This window comes from Mirounga leonina, unplaced genomic scaffold (assembly GCF_011800145.1).
Source record: "Mirounga leonina isolate KUSES-001 unplaced genomic scaffold, KU_Mleo_1.0 Mir_152, whole genome shotgun sequence".
Lineage (NCBI taxonomy): Eukaryota > Metazoa > Chordata > Mammalia > Carnivora > Phocidae > Mirounga > Mirounga leonina.
The window spans coordinates 7,153,010-7,174,186 of record NW_023270380.1 but is presented as its reverse complement, the minus strand read 5'-3'; the positions used below and the strand labels follow the sequence as shown (position 1 = coordinate 7,174,186).

Here is a 21,177-nt window from a genome sequence, read left to right as displayed (position 1 = left end):
CTCTCAAAGGAGCCATCCTTGCAGCCGTGCCTTACCTGTCTGGAGAGACACCTCCTCGGCTGCCTTTCTGGCCACCCCCGCAGAGCACTTGTTCATCTGGTAGGCCTACACATCAACACAAACATTAGCTAGCACTTCTCTCCCTCCACCCAATAAATTAGGGATTCGTGACCTTATAAAACCCAGTTTTATTCAGTAAGGAAATGTCGAGTGAATTAATAGGAGGTCTGAGCGAAATCTTAGCCAAGAAGGAAGCAGGAGAGCCAAGAGTCCTTGAGAACCACTCTGAGCTTCTTCCCCTTAGCCATGAGCTAACTATTAGAAAAAGGGCAATCTCTTGGACATCTGGTATGTCAAAGAGTAAGCTGATGCAGTTAAATCCTCTGCGAATCACAGAAAGCACAGGAATGGAAAAAGCACAGGCTTCAGAGACAGGAGACGGGGGTTCGAAGACCAGCTCTCTCAGGGCCTGCCTGGGCAGTTCCCTTAGCCACTTCTCCAGGCCCTGACTTCCTTCTCTGTACAGTGGTTGTACTCAGGGGTTCCGAACTTTTCGCAGATTATTAGCCTCTTTAGAATTTGGTAAAGGGCCATGAACCCCCTCACTAGGAAATAAAAAGTATGCACATACACACAAAATAATGCCTACAATTTAAAGAGGTCCATAGGCCTCCTGAAACCCTTTCCCAGAACAGATTAGAAGGTGCTAGACTTGTGGTCTTCATGAGCCCTTCTCAGATCCTATGCACCGTGGTAATTAAGAAACCAGAATATCCTAAAATAGGGGTTGGCAAACTCTATAGGTCCCAGGGCAAATCTAGCCTAGGCCAGTTTTATAAATAAAGTTTTACTGGGATACAATCAAGCTCATTCGTTTGCATATTGTTTACTGTTGCTCTTGCACTATAATAACAGAGTTGAGTGGTTGCTGTATATGGCCCACAAAGCCTAAAATATTCACTTATCTGGCCCTTTACAGAAAAAGTTTGCCAACTCCTGCCCTAAATCACACAAAACTAATCATTTTCCCTTGATAACCCAAAAGACGCGAGATCTCACAAAGTCCCAACATCATGAGAGAAATCAGTGTTGCATGAAAACAGAGGCATGCGTCTGGAAAAATCCCACACAGACGTGGGTACGGCAGCATCTACTATGTACTCCCATCATCCACATTTTACAAAATTTGAAAAAGGAGCATCATATTGATTAAAAAGAAACCAGATCCTTCACCCCACACCCACTAGGATGGCTACTATCAAAAAAAAAAAAAACAAAAACAAAATGAAAAAACAGAAGATAACAAGTGTCAATAAAGCCGTACAAAACTTGGAATCCTTGCATACTGCTGGTGGGAATATAAAATGGTGCAGCCAATGTGGAAAACAGTATGGTGGTTTCTCAAAAAAGGCAACAGAATTACCACTTCTGAGTATATATTCAAAGGAAATGAAAGCAGGGATGCAAACATTTTCTGTACACCCATATTCACAGCCACACTGTTCACAATCACCAAAAGGTGGAATCAACCCAAGTGTCCCTAACAAACGAATGGATAAACAAAATGTAATACACACACACACACACACACACATACATACAGGGGAGCATTATGCAGCCTTAAAAAGGAAATTCTGACACTTGCTACAACATGAGTGAACTTTGAAAACATTAAGCTAAGAGTCATAAAAGGACAAAAACTGTACGAGTCCATTTACGTGGGGTACCTAGAGGAGTCAAATTCATAGAGAAAGAAAGTACAGGGGTGGTTTCTGGGGCCCAGGGGGGTGAGGGGAGGACGGGGGTTACTGAATGTAATGGGTACAGAGCTTCAGTTTTACAAGATGACAAGAGTTCTGGAGATGGATGGTGGTGCTGGCTGCATAGCAACATGAATATATTTAATCCCACTGAACCATACACTTAAAAATGGCTAAGATGGTCAATTTTATGTTGCACGTGTTTTGCCACAATTAAAAAAAAAAAAACCTGCCACCCAGGTCATAAAAAGGGTGCACACACAGCTGATCATTGCGCCTTTATCAGCAGCCACTGCTTAATAAGTATCATTTTTACCTGATTACTTGCCCATAAAAGAAATCAGTTAGAAATGAATGGTCTGCTGTGTTCATAAGCAGAGAGATTCAAAGCGCTTTCCCAGTCTGACCACAGGCATCAGCTTGACGCTGCAGCGGCTGATGGTTTTCTCACCAGCAACTATCAAGGCAGTAAATGCCCAGAAACATCTTAGTTTGAGAACAAGGGCATTCTTACCAAGTGTTCAAGGCCATAGTCTGCTTGGGCAATGTGAGTGCTGCTAAAAGTGTTTGTTTCGATGATATCTGCCCCAGCCAGCAAGTAATCCTGCAACGAGATAGCAATGTCAGTGCTCGGAGTTTCAAAGCCCCTGTCGCCCAGCAATAAACACATCTGTTCATCCCCACCAAACACATTGTGACTGCTCCCTAAGTGCAGGCCCTGCACTAGAGGCCAGAGATGCAAAATGATACAAGGCTTTCAGAGAGAGGAATGTGGTATAAATAAACAAACGCAGAGCTTGAATTCAGACACAGTTCACATGCTAAGCTGGGTGAATGGAATCAAGTTCCTTAAACCCTGAGTTCCAGTTTCTCATGGAAAGTACTAGAACCCAGCTCCATGGCATGGCTGTGTGATGACACAGGTTCTGACCCAGGATGGCGCTCTCCAGCCTCAGCACAGTTTGATCCCCACTGGCAACGGCTCTACGTCTGAGAGCCCAGTCCTGCCCGTAATCGTTTCAGTCTCTCTCTCTGCGGGTCCCTCTGAGCCAGATCGGCACACCTTCTAGAACCCTGAGGATCTCGGTGCCTTCCTATCCTCCCTGTTCGAAACCCATCTTCCTCATTTCGCTCTTTGGACGACACCTCCACAACCTCAATGCGATGAACACTCTGGAATCCCTCAACTCTCTTGATTTTCCAATAGTGACTAAACCCAACCCCTCCCCAACTGATGAACACCTGTTTACAAAATAGCTGGGAAATGAAAACCAAGATTTACACATATTTATAATAAGTCACAAACATCCTAAACATCCACCACTGGAAAAAACTAAATAAGCTAGAATGTATCCATTTTATAACATGCTTTGTGGCAGTTAAAAACATTGTGTATAGCTACATATACTGACATGGAAAGATCTCCAAAAATATTGAGTAGAAACCAAAATTGATTGATATGTAAAATGGGACACCATTAAGTGTAAAGCATGCATGTATACAACAGTATGAGTTTTCTACAGGTAAGTATGTATACACATATACATATGTACATATATATGTACGCATATATATGTACGCATATATATGTAAATGCGTAACAAAGAAATCTGGAAAGACATACAGCAATTAATGTAAATGGTTATCTCAGGAGAAAAAATAGAAATTTGGAGTAGTGGTCAAAAGTGAATTTATTCTCATCTATGGGTTTTGTTTTATGACAGCAAATTAAATTAAAAAAAAAACAAGAAAAACTGGAAACATTAATGCTTAGGAATAAGTGAATTAGTTAAGTAATTAATAATATATACATAGAATACATTATGAAGTTATTAAACCATGTTTCAGAATATTTAATGCTCATGTATACAGATAAAAATGCAAATTATAAAACAGTACAAAGGAATATAATTAAAATTTAATTTTTAAAATCCCAGTATAAATACTAGATTAAAATGTAAGTTAAAATATGTGAATGGATAGTAGTTATGTCTTGGTATTGATATGTCCTGGTTTTGATTTTCTCTTTTATGATTTTCTTTTTTTTTTTTGTTAAGATTTTATTTATTTATTTGTCAGAGAGATAGAGAGAGCACAAGCAGGGGGAGCAGCAGGGCAGAGGGAGAGGGAGAAGCAGGCTCCCCGCTCAGCAGGGAGCCCGATGTGGGGCTTGATCCCAGGACACTGAGATCATGACTTGAGCCGAAGGCAGATGTTTAACCATCTGAGCCACCCAGGCATCCCTCTTTTATTATCTACTTTTTTTTTAAGCAATAAACACGTATTGTCTTAAAATTAGGGAAAAAAATTTCTAAGTTCACAGTTTTCTCCAATTTTGTGTAGATTTGAAAATTTCCATACTGTATAGTTTTCTACAGGTAAGTATGTAGGGATTTCTTCTAGCTCTTCATCCTCTCTCTGTGCCTGTTCTCCTGGCTCAATATCCTCACTTGTGGACTCCAGGCAGGACGTCCCTCTATCCCAAACCTATTCCAAACCTATTCTTGCCAATTTCCAAACCTATTCCTGCCAGTTTAAAAAACGTGTGATCTGAGGCACGCTACTGAATTTCTCTACTCCTCACTTCTCTCATGGAGAACGCTGTCAGGAGTCAAGGAGGATGTGAAGGACAGCATTTGTAGATGCTAACAGAGGCTCTGACTTCTGTCTCCTGAGAGAGCCGCTATGGGCTAGCAATGCCTGAGGTGCTCACCCACACTCCCTGAGGACAGCTCCCACACACGTTTCCCTGGGCAGAGCCCAAGGTGTGGTGACACCAGCCCTTGTGGTATGTCAGCAACAACCATGGGAACTTTTGGGAGAAAAAGGTGTATTACTCACAAGTCCTGGAGGGTACAGGTATGCCCAGGGCCATGCTTCAAAGGGCGAGGGGCAGATGGGCAGTGGGGGTGCTGAGCACAGACATGGGGTTCTGCCTTCTTGGGGGGTACAAGGATGGGGCACCTAGGGTTTCACAGTTTCACTCTTTACTGAATTTAAAACGGAAGAGTGGGGATCAGGGTGTGGAAAGGGAAAAATGAGAACAGTCAGTTGTCTGGGTCATCCAGGTCTCTCCAAGAGTGGAACTCATGGGTGGGAGCAGCCTGCTATCTAGTTGTTCAGCGAGTAGCAGCGTCATGTTTAATACAAGAGAGATGTCTCTGAAATGGATATCTTGGCAACCCAAAGCCTGATGTCAGGCATTTACATTACCACCAAAGCAGCTTACTGTCAGGCACCTACATTACAAATATAACTTGGACATTCCATTAAAATTAAACACCAGGGGATCTGATCTGTGGTCACTAGCTCCACTAGAAATAGCCACGTGTGAAAAAAACAGTCTGTTTACCTTCTTCATCCATGAACACGACATGCTCTCCATATCTCCAGCTAGTAAATGCGCCCCCAGAAATGGGTCACCCAGGTATACTTTATTGTATTTACAGCCATTTTTGTTTCATGTACCTATCATGGGAACCTCATTGTTCCATCTAGATGCCTACCTAATACACAGGGCAAGGATTCTTTTCTCTATTGAGTGCCTCCTATATGGGAGGCACCCGGGTGGCTCAGTCATTAAGCATCTGCCTACGGCCCAGGTCATGATCCCAGGGTCCTCAGATCGAGCCCTCTGTCAGGCTCCTTGCTCATCGGGGAGCCTGCTTCTGCTTCTCCCTCTCCCTCTGCCTCTGCCTGCCACTCCCTGTTTGTGCTCTCTCTAATAAATAATTTTTTTTTAATAAAAAAAGCGTATTTGTAACCATACCAAGCAATTCATACCCATGATGACATTCCCAATCGACTAGGATTTTATAATAGGATTTAACTACATATTCTCAAGGCCTAGCAGAAACAGTTACCATTCTTTTGGCAGAACCACACCTTTTCAAGACCAATTTTCAATCTTCTAGGACCTAGAATTCCCATTATGAGCAAAGGAAAGGCATTCTTAGCTTTTCTTCAAATGAACGCCATTCTGCATGTAACCTAAAACAAAGTCTTGACCACGCAAGAGAATGATCCCTTCCATTCCCGATGGATCATTTAATCACAAAGTGATTTGTTTAAATGACTTTTTTTTTTTCCTTAAGAAGAGCCTGAACACACCTACAGCAATGCCCTTCTCCAGAAAATAAAACTTTCTCACTTCACTGGTAAATACACTTTGTCCTAACTGAATCCAGACCAGGAAAACAGATTCAATCACCTCAATATCTCTTCTGGTTTTAATTCTATGAAATTATGATGATAACCTATCAAACAATTTCGTTCTGTGTTTATTTCTAAATTTTAAAAACCTACCGCCCCCAGTTCCTCATTTCTTTATGCCGGCTAACCGTTTTTATTGGAGACAGAAAAATGGAATGAAAGAACGTAGGATTTCAAGTGAGGAAGTCTCCCTAACATTAGGCTCTGGGAGCCTCAACTTCCAAATCTTCAAAATGAGAATAACCACCACCTTTTGGTTTTTATCGGGACTGTTGTGGTGACTTAGGTAAAGTAGTGTATGTGAAAAGCCCAATTTGCCCAAGATTTTTATGGTCTTTCACTGGAGTTTAACTGTCTCGAAGGCAGACAAACTACCTTTCTCATCTCCTTATCCTGAATGCTCATCGCAGTGCAAGACCTTTATCTTGTGCCCAACGCCTTCTTTGTGAACAAATCACCCCTTTCTTCTGTACCTTCTAGAGCCCTCAATATGCGGAGCGGCTTATAGGATAATGGACTGAGAACAGGAGACACGGCGGATACTATACCTTATGGATTTGGTAAATGACATTGGGTTGCGTTATACTTAAAATGTCATTGTTGCCTTTCAGCGGCCTGGCGTGATCTTGAAATTCGTGACCTCGGAAGTCTTCTTCACTTAGCTTATGCCGCTGGATCATGGTCCCCATCCCTCCATCCAGCACCATGATCCTCTCCCGCAGAATGGCTTCAATCTCATCCTGCAGGCTTTTCTTCACACCTGCTTCAAAGAAAGTGAAAAATCTGACTTTCAAAACCAGGGGGAAAAGATGTGTGGAAAAGGTTTCTAAGAACTACTGGAAAGCCACAGAAACTATGGTGACTGGAGTCCCTGAAAATTCCTAACATGGAGCCTCCTCCTTGGTCAGCTTTTCTTGGCTACCCTCAACACAGCCCACATCTACTGTCCCAGACCTGCTCTCTTTTAGCTCCAAATCCTTCTCCCTCTGTAGGAGATTCTACCTAATCCCATTCAAAGAAGTCTTCTATTGGGAGCTCCAAAATTCACCCCACCCTCCACCTCATAATCCTCTTACAGCTTGGCTTACGCTACTTTCCTTCTCTCTGCACTTAGGGAAGATTCGCACGTCTGTACCCACTGCAGGTCTGTCTGTACCCACTGCAGGTCTGAGGGTGAAAAGCATGCCTCTATTCCTCCTCCCATTTTCATAAAAAATCTAAGCACTTTCCCATGGGGTCCCTATGGTATTCACTTCTCAATCCAGAAATATAAACTATTTTTGGTCTTTAAGACAGTTTAGTATTTACCATAAAACAACCTCGCCCCTACATATACAAGTTCTGAGATCTTGTGAAAGGAGTCATCATATATGCAAGAAATCAAAGCTTTTTTTTTTAAACTCTAAACAAAACATCTGATTTTTTATTAGAAATTTGACAAACATATTCTATAATTTATGTGGAAGACTAAAAGTCCAGAAAAGGCTAAGTTAACTTTGAAAAAGTAGAAAGAGGTTATTTGACCCACTAAATATTATAACATACCATAAAACTATATTCCCATGAAAAAGGAAAAATAAAATATAGTATATCTTCATTACTTAGAATAGAGAAAGAATTAAGTCTCAAAAAGCCCAACTATAATATTAAAAAAAAAAAGATGAATTTGATTCCATAAAAACTAAGGATTCCTATGAAATGAAAGTTACCATAAACAAAAATAATAAACAGATTATGGATTGGGGGAAGATTTTGCAATGTCTAAAACTCAAAGGGACTAACAGCTATAATGCACAAGGAACCCCTACAAAGATACGAATAGTCAAGGAAGAAGAAAATAATACCCAGCAACTATATGAAGAGATGCTCAAACTCATGAGTGAAGATATGAATTAAAACAAGATGATACGCATTTGCACCCAGTAGATGGACAATAATTAGAAAACTGGATAATGCCAAAGAAAACCTGAACCCTCCAGGATGCTTGCTGGACAGAGCCATTCTGGAGAGCAGCCTAGCAGAACTTGGTAAAAATTAAGTATGCAGAAAACCCAGCAATCTCAATCCCAGGTGTATTTCCCAAACAAAATCTCAGATTGATCCGTCAGTAACACTGAAGAGGATGTTTGTAGGAGTGGCACGTTGGAGACAATGTTGGGAAATGGCCAAGTAAAATGTGGTGGATACTGGTGGGGAACACTTGCACTGCTATACGATAACGATGGAATGCTGAGCGAAAGGGTCAGAAATCGTCAACTTACCAAGATACTATTTACATAAATTAAAAATACACAGACTAGAGTACAAGGAAACGTATGAATACATAGCAATATGGGAAACAGGCCACCTGTGGGAGCAAGAGAACTGTGAACAGAAAATGAGATTAAGGGCGCCTGGGTGGCTCAGTCGTTAAGCGTCTGCCTTCAGCTCAGGTCATGATCCCAGGGTCCTGGGATCGAGTCCCACATCGGGCTCCCTGCTCCGCGGGAAGCCTGCTTCTCCCTCTCCCACTCCCCCTGCTTGTGTTCCTGCTCTCGCTCTCTCTCTCTCTGTCAAATAAATAAAATCTTAAAAAAAAAAAGAAAGAAAATGAGATTAAATGGGATACATAATAAAATGGGAATTGCATGCATTGGATACAAAACTCCCCTCCAACTGAGGCCCTTAAAAATCCCCTGCTTCTACATCATCCACATGCTTATTTATCCTTTAGGGGATAAGATTTCCCTTCTAGAGAAACTAAGAGGTCTTCCTGCCGGATTTGTTGGTTTAAGTGTTCACTGTTCTTATCCTCATGTATTCCCCAAGCTTTTCCAGTAGGGGGTTATCATTCACTGGCTTCTAATCACTGCTGCCCCTCCAGAACCTTCTCATAAGGGTAAGCCACCTTAGCAATTCTCCTTTCCCTTGGTAAGGTGAGCAGTCACTGAGATCTTCCATGAAGAACAATGATAACCTAAACACCCTCATATTTATCTATATTCGGTTCATCGCATACCGAACATTCTGTACACTTTACTCCTGACTAATCAGGTTCTTAACAGAGCAGATTCTCCCCAACATCTCTCACAGTGAAAACAAAAATATATAGCTCTGCATTTCCCCCATTTAGCCAAGGCATTCTGCTGCTGATAAATTTAGATGAAAGGGAAATCGCGTATTTCCTTTTTTAATTAAATGGAAAGGCAAGAAGTCATGAAGCAGAGATATTATTCAAAGAACTATATGATCTGCCTCTCTACCTCTTCTTTTATAGCAACAGTGATAAAATGTTTCACAGTCACCTTTCCACTGGTTTCAAGAACAATTTTACCAGTCCCACATCAGAACCCTAGAATCAACAGGGTCACTGGCTCACCTCTGATAAATTTCCTTCTGAGTTATGAATTCAATATTCACCCCCCGCCAAGCTGAACACCCTCATTCCCCCACAGCCAGCTATACTCTGTCTACTTAGGACTGGTTCTCTTCTTTCTACTTTTCCTACCTCATACCTCACATGTTTTTATGGGTATGTTTGACCACAGATTTTAACCAGGGATGACCTTAGAGGCCCAGATCTCATTATAAAGCTGAAATTATTGTCAGTTCTTAAGCCAAACTCGTTTTTTCTCATTAATCTCAGAGCCATCCACATCAGAATCACTTGAGATTGCTACTCCGCATCACGACTCACTGCTCATTTTACACAGTGATTCTATGCCACTGGAGTTTGCAGAACGACTGCTCTAACCCCGGAAAAGAATCGTTTCCTGTAAGTTTTAAATAGTTCTCTGGGTTTCCTTATCCGTCCCTCAACACGTGAACTTTTTTTGTATGAGCACAGCAGGTGCTCAATAAATATGTATTGAATTGAGAACGTTAACTCGGGCAAAACTTTCATCGCGCCCCGCTGGAATACGCTGCACCGAACTGCAAAGTTACTTTGACATGAAGAGGTGTTTCGGGCGCGCGGGGAGAGAGCAGTGCCTCGTGGCTGCTGATGGTCTGTCTGTCTGTCTGTCTGGGGAGGAAGGGGTGCAGGTGGGGAAGGAATCCAGCAGAACAACGTGGAACCTCCCGGCTCCTCCGCCAGTTCAAAGGTGCCGCCCTCCCGCCCGCGAGGAAACCTGGCGCGCCTCTCCAGGTGGCGAGGAAAATGACCCCAGGGATTAGGAGCCCACAACAGGAGTCAATAAACAACCCAACCGCGGAGAGCGGGTGGCAGCGTTACCGGAAGGCGTCAGCTCTGGCAGCGCGGGTGACATGCCGCCGAGTCTCCTCCTCCGCAGGCCAGGGGCGAAGCCGGGAAGTCGCACTCTGCACAGGAGGACAGGGCCAAGAGCGACGCCGGGCAGCACCGGCCTCAGAGGCCCAGGTCGCTGGGGGCACCGAGGGCCCCGGAGCCCGCGGCGCCCGGGGCCTTCCGCGCACCGCACGCCGCGCGGGGGACCTCCCGCGGGACCTGGGCGCGGCGTGGGGATGACAGGCGCGCCCTCGGCCGCTACAACGCTCGAACACGTGCTTTCTTCCCGGTCACCCGGCTTGTCCTCGGCGCGGGGCTGGCGGCCACACACGCGCGACCCGAAGTCGGGTCGCGGGAAAGGCGCAGACTGGACCCGAAGAGGAGGACGACGTGGCGCCCGGGGCGCGGGACCGAGGATCTCAGCCCCTAGGGCTTTGGGACACCTTACAACGTTAGTTTCTCCGCTCAATCTAGCCTCTGCGTGGGAGGTCCTGCCCCTTCCGGCCTATGATTGGTCTGTACGAGCACGTCGCGGGTATTGACGGATCCATTTTAACCAATCACCTGAGGGTTTGCCCCAGGGCTCTCTGGGAGATGTAGTCCAAGGTCCCACGCAGTCAGTGTTGCCGGAGCCCAAAACTGTTAAGTGCTGCGGAGGCTGGGCGCATCTCCAAGCCCGATATCCGGCAGTGCGGCCTTCGTGGCCTCTCCAAGTTTAAGTCGTGGTGCGAAGTGGGCGCTGGTTTCAACCTGTTGTGGTGTCCAGAGCGGGGAATTTGGAGTCAAGACCAAGTTCTAGTCACGTTTTGCTACAGACTGGTGCGGGGCAAGATAATTAACCTGAGTCTCACCACTACAAGCAGGAAATGATAGGGTGGCAGTAACTGCTATTTTATAAGATTGTAGGAGGGAGAAAATGAGATCGCGCGAACGCTCTATGAAAACTCTTAAGTGCATATGTGCGTGTTAATTGTCACTTACTGACAGTATAACTATGTATCATGCATTGGGCTACGCACTTGGAATGCAAAGAAAGACAATCTACATCTCACCCCCCGGGGCTGCTGTCTTGGAGAAAGAACTCACAAACTAGTTAAAACTAACAATTGAACAGGAAAAAAATGAGAACCACATACAGTGTGCCAAAAGAGCTGCATTAGGGGCGCCTGGGTGGCTTAGTTGTTAAGCGTCTGCCTTCAGCTCTGGTCATGATCCCAGGATTCTGGGATCGAGCCCCGCAATGGGCTCCTTGTTCGGTGGGGAGCCTGCTTCTCCCTCTCCCACTCCCCTTGGTTGTGTTCCCTCTCTCGCTGTCTCTCTCTCTGTCAAATAAATAAATTACATCTTAAAAAAAAAAAAAAAAAGGAACTGCATTACTCTAAGGGTTTTGGGGGAAAGCTTCAAGGAAGTAACTGGGACTTGAAGTAAGAGCTCTCCAGGGGGAAGAAACTCCCTGAGTAGAACACAGCATTTGAAAGAATTTGAAATAAAGGACAGCTCTGTAAGGATGAGCATGGTAGAGGGGAGGAAAGCAAATGAATCTAGAAAAATAAAATTGAGACCAAATTGCGAGGTTTACTGATCTTTTTATTTTAAAGTACAAATTTGCATGCCACTCTCATTTTACTGTATGTAATTCTAACTCAATTTTTTATATCTAAAATAGTATAATAATAATGTGTATAGCATCTTTGCCAAAAATGGTGATACTCGGAGATGGAAAAAGCGGAGTGGGGGAGAATGGAACAAAGAAGAGCGTGGGAGGGATAGAATGGCCCTAAAGAGCTGAGGATCTTGTTAAGGTTGTAAGGTTTTAAATTATCACCTATCTCACTGTTTGTTGAGGTGTCCCTTAGGGGGAGAGAAAAAAAAAGTCTTTTGGGTACCTAGTTACTTAGTATCCTCTATCTTAGCAGAAATTGCAGGAATTGTGGATCAGACTCTGTGTTTAACAAGCCATCAGATATTTGCTTTGTCAGCTAAAACTGACCAGACCTAGGGTTTTCTTAGTCTTAAAAGAGTAGCAAGTAAGACTAAAGGGGCCGTGAATTCCTAGTACAGAAACTTGCACAACTTAAAGAAAAGTTCCAAGAATACTGTTATGGGTTGAAATGTGTCCCCCAACAGATGCAATTGAAGGCCTAAACCCTAGTACTTCAGAATGGAACTTACTTGGAAATAGAGTTGGTGCACATGTAACTAGTTAAGATGAGGTCCAAGGAGAATGGACCCTTAGTCCAACATGAGTGGTGTCCTTGTTGGAAGACGAAAGAGATTCACAAGGAAAAAACAGCCATGTGACAGCAAAAATAGAGGTCAGGATGGCCCTGCTGACACCTTGGTTTTAGACCTGTAGTTTCCAGAACTGCGACCCAGTACATTTCTGATGTTTTAGGCCACCCATCTTGTGGTACTTCGTTACACTAGGCCTAAGAAACTAATACAATTGCATCTGTAGATGAGGTAGGACCACTGAGACAAAGCCTCAATTTCTCTATTTCTGTAGTAAAGCATCTATTATCTTATTTTGATGAAAATCTGCTAGCCCACCCCCCACCCTCATCTTCACCATCTCATTAGGCTCATCCATCACACATCCAGTATGTAGAGGTACAACTCCAAAAACCCCTCGGTTGTTTTTTGGTTGTTCTGGGGTTCTCTCCCAGCGGGTTTGTCTTCATAGAAAGAAGCTCTGATTGATGAACCTCAATCTCCAACTCTTACTGTACGCCAGTAAGTAAACTGTATTCTAGCTTTATACATTATTCTGTGGCTTTGGGTGGCTCAGTTGGTTAAGCATCTGCCTTTGGCTCAGGTCATGATCTCAGGGTCCTGGGATCAAGGCCCACATCAGGCTCCCTGCTCAGAGGAGAGTCTGCTTCTCCCTCTCCCTCTGACCTCCTCCCTACTTGTGCACATTCACTCTCTCTCTCTGTCTCAAATAAATAAATAAAATCTTAAAAAAAAAATTCTATGGGCTTGATTGTGTGTGTGAAGCCCATTGGGTTGCTTTGGTGTCCTGCTAGTCAGAGTCTTAAGAATGTCAACTGAGAGTCAGTTCTGGAATAAGGGATTGCTACCCCTGGAGGGTGTCAAGGTGACCATGGCTTTCCCCAGAAGACTCTTGACCTTGTCCTTCTTCCCTCAAATCCTTTCATAATCTCAAGATTATGACCCACTCCCAGAGTCACATAGGTCAACAAGCACTTTGATAACCCACCTGGATTGTAGTAATTGAACTGAATTTATGGAGTCTGTGATATACAGTATTGTTGCCAAGTACAAGGTAGTAAAAAAGAATACAAAGGAAATTTGAAGTTATTTTATTGTCACCAATAGCCCTACAGAGGCCTTGCTCCCCCTTTTCTCCTGAATGAAGAGAATTACCATCTCTCTATCTGTAGGACTTTGGCACCTGGGGAGGTCAGTTGGCTCAATTCGTTCCACCTGCTGCACTAACTCCAAAAGCATTCTTTTTTTTTTTTAAAGGTTTTATTTATTTATTTGAGAGAGAGAGAATGAGAGAGAGAAAGCACATGAGAGGGGGGAGGGTCAGAGGGAGAAGCAGACTCCCCGCCAAGGAGGGAGCCCGATGCGGGACTCGATCCTGGGACTCCAGGATCATGACCTGAGCCGAAGGCAGTGGCTTAACCAACTGAGCCACCCAGGCACCCCATTCTTTTTTATTTTATTTTATTTATTTGAGAGAGAGAGCACGCTTTAGTGGGGAGGAGGGGCAGAGGGAGAGGGAGAAGCAGACTCCCCGCTGAGCAGGGAGCCCAACGCGGGGCTCGATCCCAGGACTCTGGGATCATGACCTGAGTCGAAAGCAGACACTTAACCCACTGAGCCACCCAGGCGCCCCTCCAAAAGCATTCTTAGTCATCAAAAGGTAGCTCATCTTCGACCTGGCTAATTACGCCAGCACCGTATGTAGACATCACGTTTGACTAAAAGGAAATACAAAAAAATGGGCTTGATCTGGTTACATGGTTATACTGGCTCTTGTGTATGGAACTCTTAAGTTCTTACGTGCCATCTCTTATTTTAATCTTCATTCTTATAAAATAGGATTCATATATTTGCTCCTATTTTAGAGAGGCAGAAATTAAGCAAGAAGGAAATATCCAAGGGCTCGTACAACTAGAGAGCAGTAGAGTGGGGACCCAGGCAGCCCCATGCCAGAGCCCAACACAGTAAATTATAGGTTGAACAAAAACTTAATTCCAAATACTGAAAATATCAGCATTCAGAAGACAAAGAGGAGAACATTTGTGGATTTAATTGAGAGGATATTTAAAACTTTTTCAGAAAATCCAAGCAAAGTGTGGAGGGTTTTGCTTTTACAATTGGGGGGAAAGGGGGAGGAGCAGAGGGAGAGGGAGAAGCAGACTCCCTGCTGAGCAGGGAGCCCCACATGAGGCTCCATTCCAGGACCCCCGAGATCATGACCTGAGCTAAAGGCAGATGCTCAACCTACTGAGCCACCAGTCACCCCAGATTCTGGCTTTTTAAAATTTGCTTTGTCTTGGATTTTTAGTTTTGGGCTTTGGGGGGGATGGCTGATTTGGTTTGGTTTGGTTTGGTTTGGTTTTGCCTAGGAGTACAGCAAATCATTTTTGTTTAATAGACAGGAAGGTGGTATTTAATCAGTTTAAGATGATGAACTGAGAGCTAAACTTTTAGCTAACTGCTAAACTTTCACTTTTATAAATGAGATATAAGGAGGCACCTGACAAACACTTTTTGAAGTCTTATCTTTGAAGTCGAAACTTATTGTATAGACCTGGAGTGAAATCAGAAAATAATTTTTAAATTGAAAAGACTTCATTGGGAACCAACTCTTTTCTCATAACTACAAAAAGAAATTGGTTAGGGTTCAGTGCTGAAAAAGTTCGGCAATTTTAGCCAAGTTAATATTTTGTTCTTGTTTTCCTTTAAAGGGCAAATTTTAAAATAGAGGTGATTTAAAATATTATTTTCTGGCCATACTTGGGAAGCAGGGACGCAAGTTCCAATTCAGATGTGTACTGGCATATAAAGATCTGATTGCGTGTGCCTGGGTGGCTCAGTTGGGTGGGCGTCTGCCTTCAGCTCAGGTCATGATCCCAAGGTCCTGGGATTGAGCCCCACATAGCATCGGGCTCCCTGCTTAGCAGGGAGTCTGCTTCTCCCTCCGTCTGCCGCTCTCCCTGTTCATGCTCTCTCTCTCGCTCGCTCTCTCACTCTCTCAGATAAATATTAAAATATAGATATAATTTTTTAAAAGATCCAATTGTTGAAATCCTATGAATTGTTGGCGTTATTATTTGTTTTGTTTAACAAATATTTGTTGACACTGGCCAGGCACTGGAGCTAAAATAATGAGACAGACCCAGGCCCTCCAGCCTAGAGCCTAGGAAGAATGATAATCACATGTATCATTATAAAGCAAGATTAGTGCCATGGAAGAGGATCTCCATAAGCTAGGTGCTCTTACTACCCTTGTTTCAGGATGAAAAAACCAAGGGAAAGAATTTGACTGGTCTGAGTGCAGCCGTAATTGATCACCAGTTACAGATTTCTTTGTACCTTCTCCACTTGCCTTGCTTTACTGATTAACCCAAAAGAAAAGGACAGAAGAGAGAGAACTTAAACAAGTTGCCCAAGGTCACATTTCCAGTGCACGCAGCTGGTCCTCAAACCTGGAAAAACTGGTTTCAGCGTTCGTACACTTTGTCACTAAGCCAAGACTTCCCTGTGGGCAGCCTTTTCCCCAGAAAACTGGATGTCCCAAATTGCTTATAATTTCAGCTGTCACTCAGATGCCCTGGCCCTCATTTACAATAAATATAACATGGGTTTATAAAATGTTACCGCTTTCTTAGTTAAATAAATGCCATCCTCATTCCCGAAACCCTGAAATTTTAAATATGCTACCTTTTCAATGGGAGATACTCGTACGTGGCTTTTAGGGCCAGATAAAAATGTAACGTTCAAAGGAAGATCACAAACATCATCCCCAGAGTGTTAGTACAAGACCTTCATGAGTTCCGGTAGGTCAGGTACCTTGCCTGCTACCCTGTCTGCCCTTTTGCCTTGCATACTTAAGTCTTTTATTCAGTTTAAGAAAGTCTTTTTTTTTTTTTTTTTTTTAGATTTTATCTATTTGAGAGACAGAGAGCACGAGTGGGGAGAGGGTCAGAAGGAGAGGGAGAAGCAGGATCAAGCAGGAAGCCGTATTCCTGGGACTCTGGGATCATGACCTGAGCTGAAGGCAGACGCTTAGCCAACTGAGCAACCCAGGGGCCCCAAGAAAGTCTTATTTAAGTACAGACTTTTTCTGGTTCTGTCCTAACTACATCTACAGCAACATCTAGTACCTGGGCATACAGTGGTAAGTGAATACATGTTTGCAAGAATACATTACTGGGGCACGCCTGGCTGGGTCAGTTGGTAGAGCATGAGACTCTCGATCTCGGGGTTGTAAATTTGAGCCCCACATTGAGTATAGAGATTCCTTAAAAATAAAATCTTAAAAAAAAAAAGAATGAATTCCTGGAGAAACATGGCAGTCGCCATTTTTCAGACCTTATCAAATGAACACTGCTAGCTCAGATTTCACAGCAGACTCTAGAAAAGGCACAGAGAGAATTTTGTGTGCTTGTTTTTGTTTTTACCAGGATATCACTTGAAAGCTATAATCATTCTCTAAAACTGGAGATATGATTCTTTTGTTTTCCAATGGTAAGATAAATCTCACAGGGTTAATACTAAATAAAGCAAAATAATCCCCAGATGAAGGTGACTATAATTTAATGGAAGGTGATAATCCTGGTAGAGAAACACCGTGTTCCTCAGAAAATGGGGGGGACTGGGTGTGGCTGAGTGTGGGTGAGGAATGGAGGCACAGAGAAGGGACTCGGGAACGTCCATCTTGCTAGTGGGCTCTTTACCCTTGTTTCTGGTGCAGTGGGTATGTATACTAGAGAGCATACCTCCGGCTGTCATGGTCTGACAACACTAACCTTCAGAGTCATCTAACTATTGCCTGGTGACCAACTAGTCCTTCTCTGCAGACAGATAACCATGCTGGGATAGTTCTTTCCGTTTAAAGTAGGACAATAAGGGCACCTGCATGGCTCAGTCGTTAAGCGTCTGTCTTCTGCTCCGGTCATGGTCCCAGAGTTCTGGGATCGAGCCCTGCATCGGGCTCCCCACCCAGCAGGGAGCCTGCTTCTCCCTCTCCCTCTGCTGCTGCTCCCCCTGCTTGTGCTCTCTCTCTCTCTGTCAAATAAATAAATAAAATCTTAAAAATAATAATAAAATAATAAAGTAGAACAATAGTATACCTGGTAGGTGATTGAGAATACCCATGTGTAAGTATCATGTACTTCTAATAATATTTGGGGTAGCTTTCCACTTGGATGACCCTTTGGTGTCAAGGACCTTGATATAAAGTCCTTATTAAAGCCATTAATTTGGACGCCTCTCAAAAATGAAATATTGCCTGACAGCGTTACACAATCTATGTTTTTCTTCAAGTAAATATTTAATCAAGAATCACTTATTCATTCTATGTGTCAAACATTTCAATTTACATTGCAGGGTTAATTCTGTAGTGTGTTAAATCTTGGAATTTTTTTTTCTAGGAGCTAATTTAATTTCAAAGAAATTGAAACCTATGGCATTATTCAGACTATCAAAATGTATAATTAATGTTGACAGCAGAGCCTTAGAAAATTCAATAAAACAAGTACTAATTAAGTGCTGGAAGTAGATAGGTACTATGTCAGGGGCTTTGGGGGAATACAGAGATGTTCAAAATAGGATTTCTAGGGGCGCTTATGTGGCTCAGTCAGTTAAACGTCTGCCTTCAGCTCAGGTCATGATCCCCAGGGTCGTGGGATCGAGCCCCGCATCGGGCTCCCTGCTCCGTGGGAAGCCTGCTTCTCCCTCTCCCTCTGCTGGCTCGCTCTCTCAAATAAATAAATAAAATCTTCAAAATAGGATTTTTACCCCAAAGATCCTGCAGTACAGATGAAGACAGATTATAAATGAATAAGACAAAGCAGAAATGGAATAAGGGAAATAGAAATGAAAAGCTCCTGACTAGAGGAAAGAAAGATGTACATTCAAAATACAAAGAACCGATGCCTGATGTGATGGTATTGGGAGTTGGGCAGCCTTTGGACGGTGCTTAGGTTATAAGAGTAGAACCCTCGTGAATGGGATAGGGCTATTATAAAAAAGGCCCAAGGCAGCTTCCTTGGAAAAGGGTATTCCTTGGTCACAAGAAATTGAAGAAGGGCACACAGATGTTCTAAACTCTGCCATATGTTTGACTGCTCATATGCTTGAACGGCTGGCTGATTACCTATGAAATTCTTGAATCACAACCTCTTCCCCTCAAAACTGATTGCTGTGCTGTCTCTTCTTTCTTTTTTTTAAACAGCTATACTGAGATATATAATTCACATACCATGCAATTCACTTATTTAAGGCATACAATTCAATGGTTTTTGGTATATTACATTAATAATTTTTTAAAATTGTGTTATAATATATAACATAAAATTTGCCATTTAACCTTTTTTTAAGTGTACAAAGTAGTGGCATGGATTACAGTCACAGTATTGTGCAACCATCACCATTATATACTTCCAAAACTTTTTCACCATCCCAAACAGAAAGTTTGTAACAATTAAGCACTAACTCCCCATTCCTCCTCATCCCAGTCCCTGGTAATCTATAATCTGCTTTCTGTCTCTATGAAGTTGACTACTCTAGGTACCTCATGTAAATGGAATTATATTTGTCCTTTATGTATCTGAGTTATTTCATTTAGCATAATATTTTCAAGGTTCACCCACATTGTAGCATATATCAGAGCTTTGTTCCTTTTTAAGGCTAAATAGTATTCCATTGTACGAATACACCACACATTGTTTATCCATTCATTTGTTCATGGACACGTGGATAGTTTCCACCTTTTAACTGTTATGACTAATGCTACAATGAACACCGGCAGACAAGTATTTGCTCCAGGCCCTGCTTTCAACCTTTTGGGTATATAGTTGGGAACTGGAAATGCTGGATCATATGGTAATTCTACGTTTAGCTTTTTGAGGAACTTCCCAACCGTTTTCCATAGCGGCTGCCACATTTTACATTTCGACCAGCAATGTAGAAAGGTTCTAAATTCTCTGCATCCTTGCCAACACTTGTCATTTTTCATCTTATTGGTAACAGCCATCTTAATAGGAATAACATGTTATCTCATTGTGGTTTGGGTTTGCATTTCTCTAAAGATTAGTAATGCTGAACAACCTTCCTGCTTATTGGCCATTCATCTATCTTCTTTGGAGAAATGTCTACTTAAATCCTTTGCCCATTTTTGAACTGGGCTGTTTATTTTTTGTTGTTGTATTATTTATATTTATATATTCTGGATATTAATCCCTTATCAGATGCGCCATTTGTGTGGGTTTTCACTCTCTTGATAGTGTCCCTTGAGGCACAAAAGTTTTCAGTTTTGTTGAAGTCCAATTCACATATGTTTTCATTTTATGACTTGTGCTCTTGGTGCCATATCCATGAAATCATTGCTAAATGCAATGGCATGAACATTTTCCCCTATGTTCCCTATGTTTTATTCCAAAATTTTTGTAGTTTTAGCTATACAGATTAGGCCTCTCATTCATTTTGAGTTAATTTTTGCATATGGTGTGACATAAGGGTCCAAATTTATTTTTTGCATGTGAAATCCAAATTTTCCCACCACAATTTGTTGAAAACTTTTCTTTCCCTATTGAATGGTCTTGGCATCCTTGTCAAAAATCAATTAACCATACATGTGAGGGTCTATTCTTGGGTTCTGTAGTTTATTCTATTGGCCTAAATGTTTATCCTTATGCCAGTACCACACCGTTTAGCTTTGTAGTACATTTTGAAATCAGGAAGTGTGAGTCCTTCAACCTTGTTCTTTTTTTCTCAAGATAGTTTGGTTATTTGAGTTTCCTTGAGATTTCAGATGAATTTTAGGGTGAGTTTTTCTATTTCTATAAAAATGCCATTGGGATTTTAATACGGATTACATTGAATCTGTACATAGTTTTAGGTAGTATTGACATTTAACAATATTTCAATTCATGGGTGTGTGATATCTTTCCATTTCTTACAGCAGTGTCTTATAGTTTTCAGTGTGCAAGCCTTTTGCCTCCTTGAGTAAATCGATTCTTAAGTATTTTATTCTGTTTAATGCTATGGCAAATACAATCATTTCATAAGTTCCTTTTTAGATTGTTCACCGCAAATGTATAGGAATACAACTGATTTGGGGGTGTTGATTTTGTATTTGAATCTTTACTGAATTCATTTATTGGCTCTATTTTTGCGTGTGTGAATTCTTTAGGGTTTTCAACATAGAAGATTGTGTCATCTGTGAACAGAGATCATCTTACTTTCTTTCCAGTTTAGATGTGTTTTCTTTCTTTTTCTTGCCTAGTTGCTCTGGCTAGAACTTCCAGTACTTCATTGAATAGCAGGGATGAAAGCAGACATCCTTGCCTTGTTTCTGATCTTGGAGGAAAATCTTTCAGCCTTTCACCATTGAATATGATGTTAGCTGTGAGTTTTTTATTTCGTATGGTCTTTATCATCTTGAGGAAGTACCCTACTGTTTCTATTTTAATGAGTGTTTTTATCGTGTAAGGGTGTTAAATATTACCATATTCTTTTTCAGTCTCAATTCAGATAATCATGGGTTTGGTTTTTTTCCCCCCTTCTTTGTGCACATTAGACAAAAAAGATAAAACTAGGCAGGGACCCTAAACTGAGAGGTTTCAAATTAGGATTGGATAACTCTGTGGAGGTGTCTCTGCTCTTCTGCCTCTCTGCCTTAGGCCAGGCCTTTATGTCACACTTGGGCTCTTACAACAACCTTCTCAAAATATGTCTTCATTTTAATGTCAGCAGATCTTGGAATGATTGTTACTAGCA

The 21,177-nt window shown here is 42.3% G+C and overlaps 1 protein-coding gene across 1 annotated transcript in view; it reads right to left on the bottom strand.

Annotated features, from left to right (window-relative positions):
• MTR (5-methyltetrahydrofolate-homocysteine methyltransferase) overlaps nt 1-11,144 on the bottom strand; it is a 100,706-nt gene extending 89,562 nt beyond the window's left edge. The window contains exons 1-4 of the mRNA XM_035008527.1: nt 10,186-11,144; nt 6,521-6,735; nt 2,275-2,364; nt 36-105 (exon numbers count right to left, since the gene is read on the bottom strand). Coding sequence (XP_034864418.1) covers nt 36-105; nt 2,275-2,364; nt 6,521-6,735; nt 10,186-10,219 — 409 coding nt within the window. The 5' untranslated portion in view covers nt 10,220-11,144. The remainder of the gene's footprint in view (nt 1-35; nt 106-2,274; nt 2,365-6,520; nt 6,736-10,185) is intronic.
• Nucleotides 11,145-21,177: the final 10,033 nt, after the last annotated feature.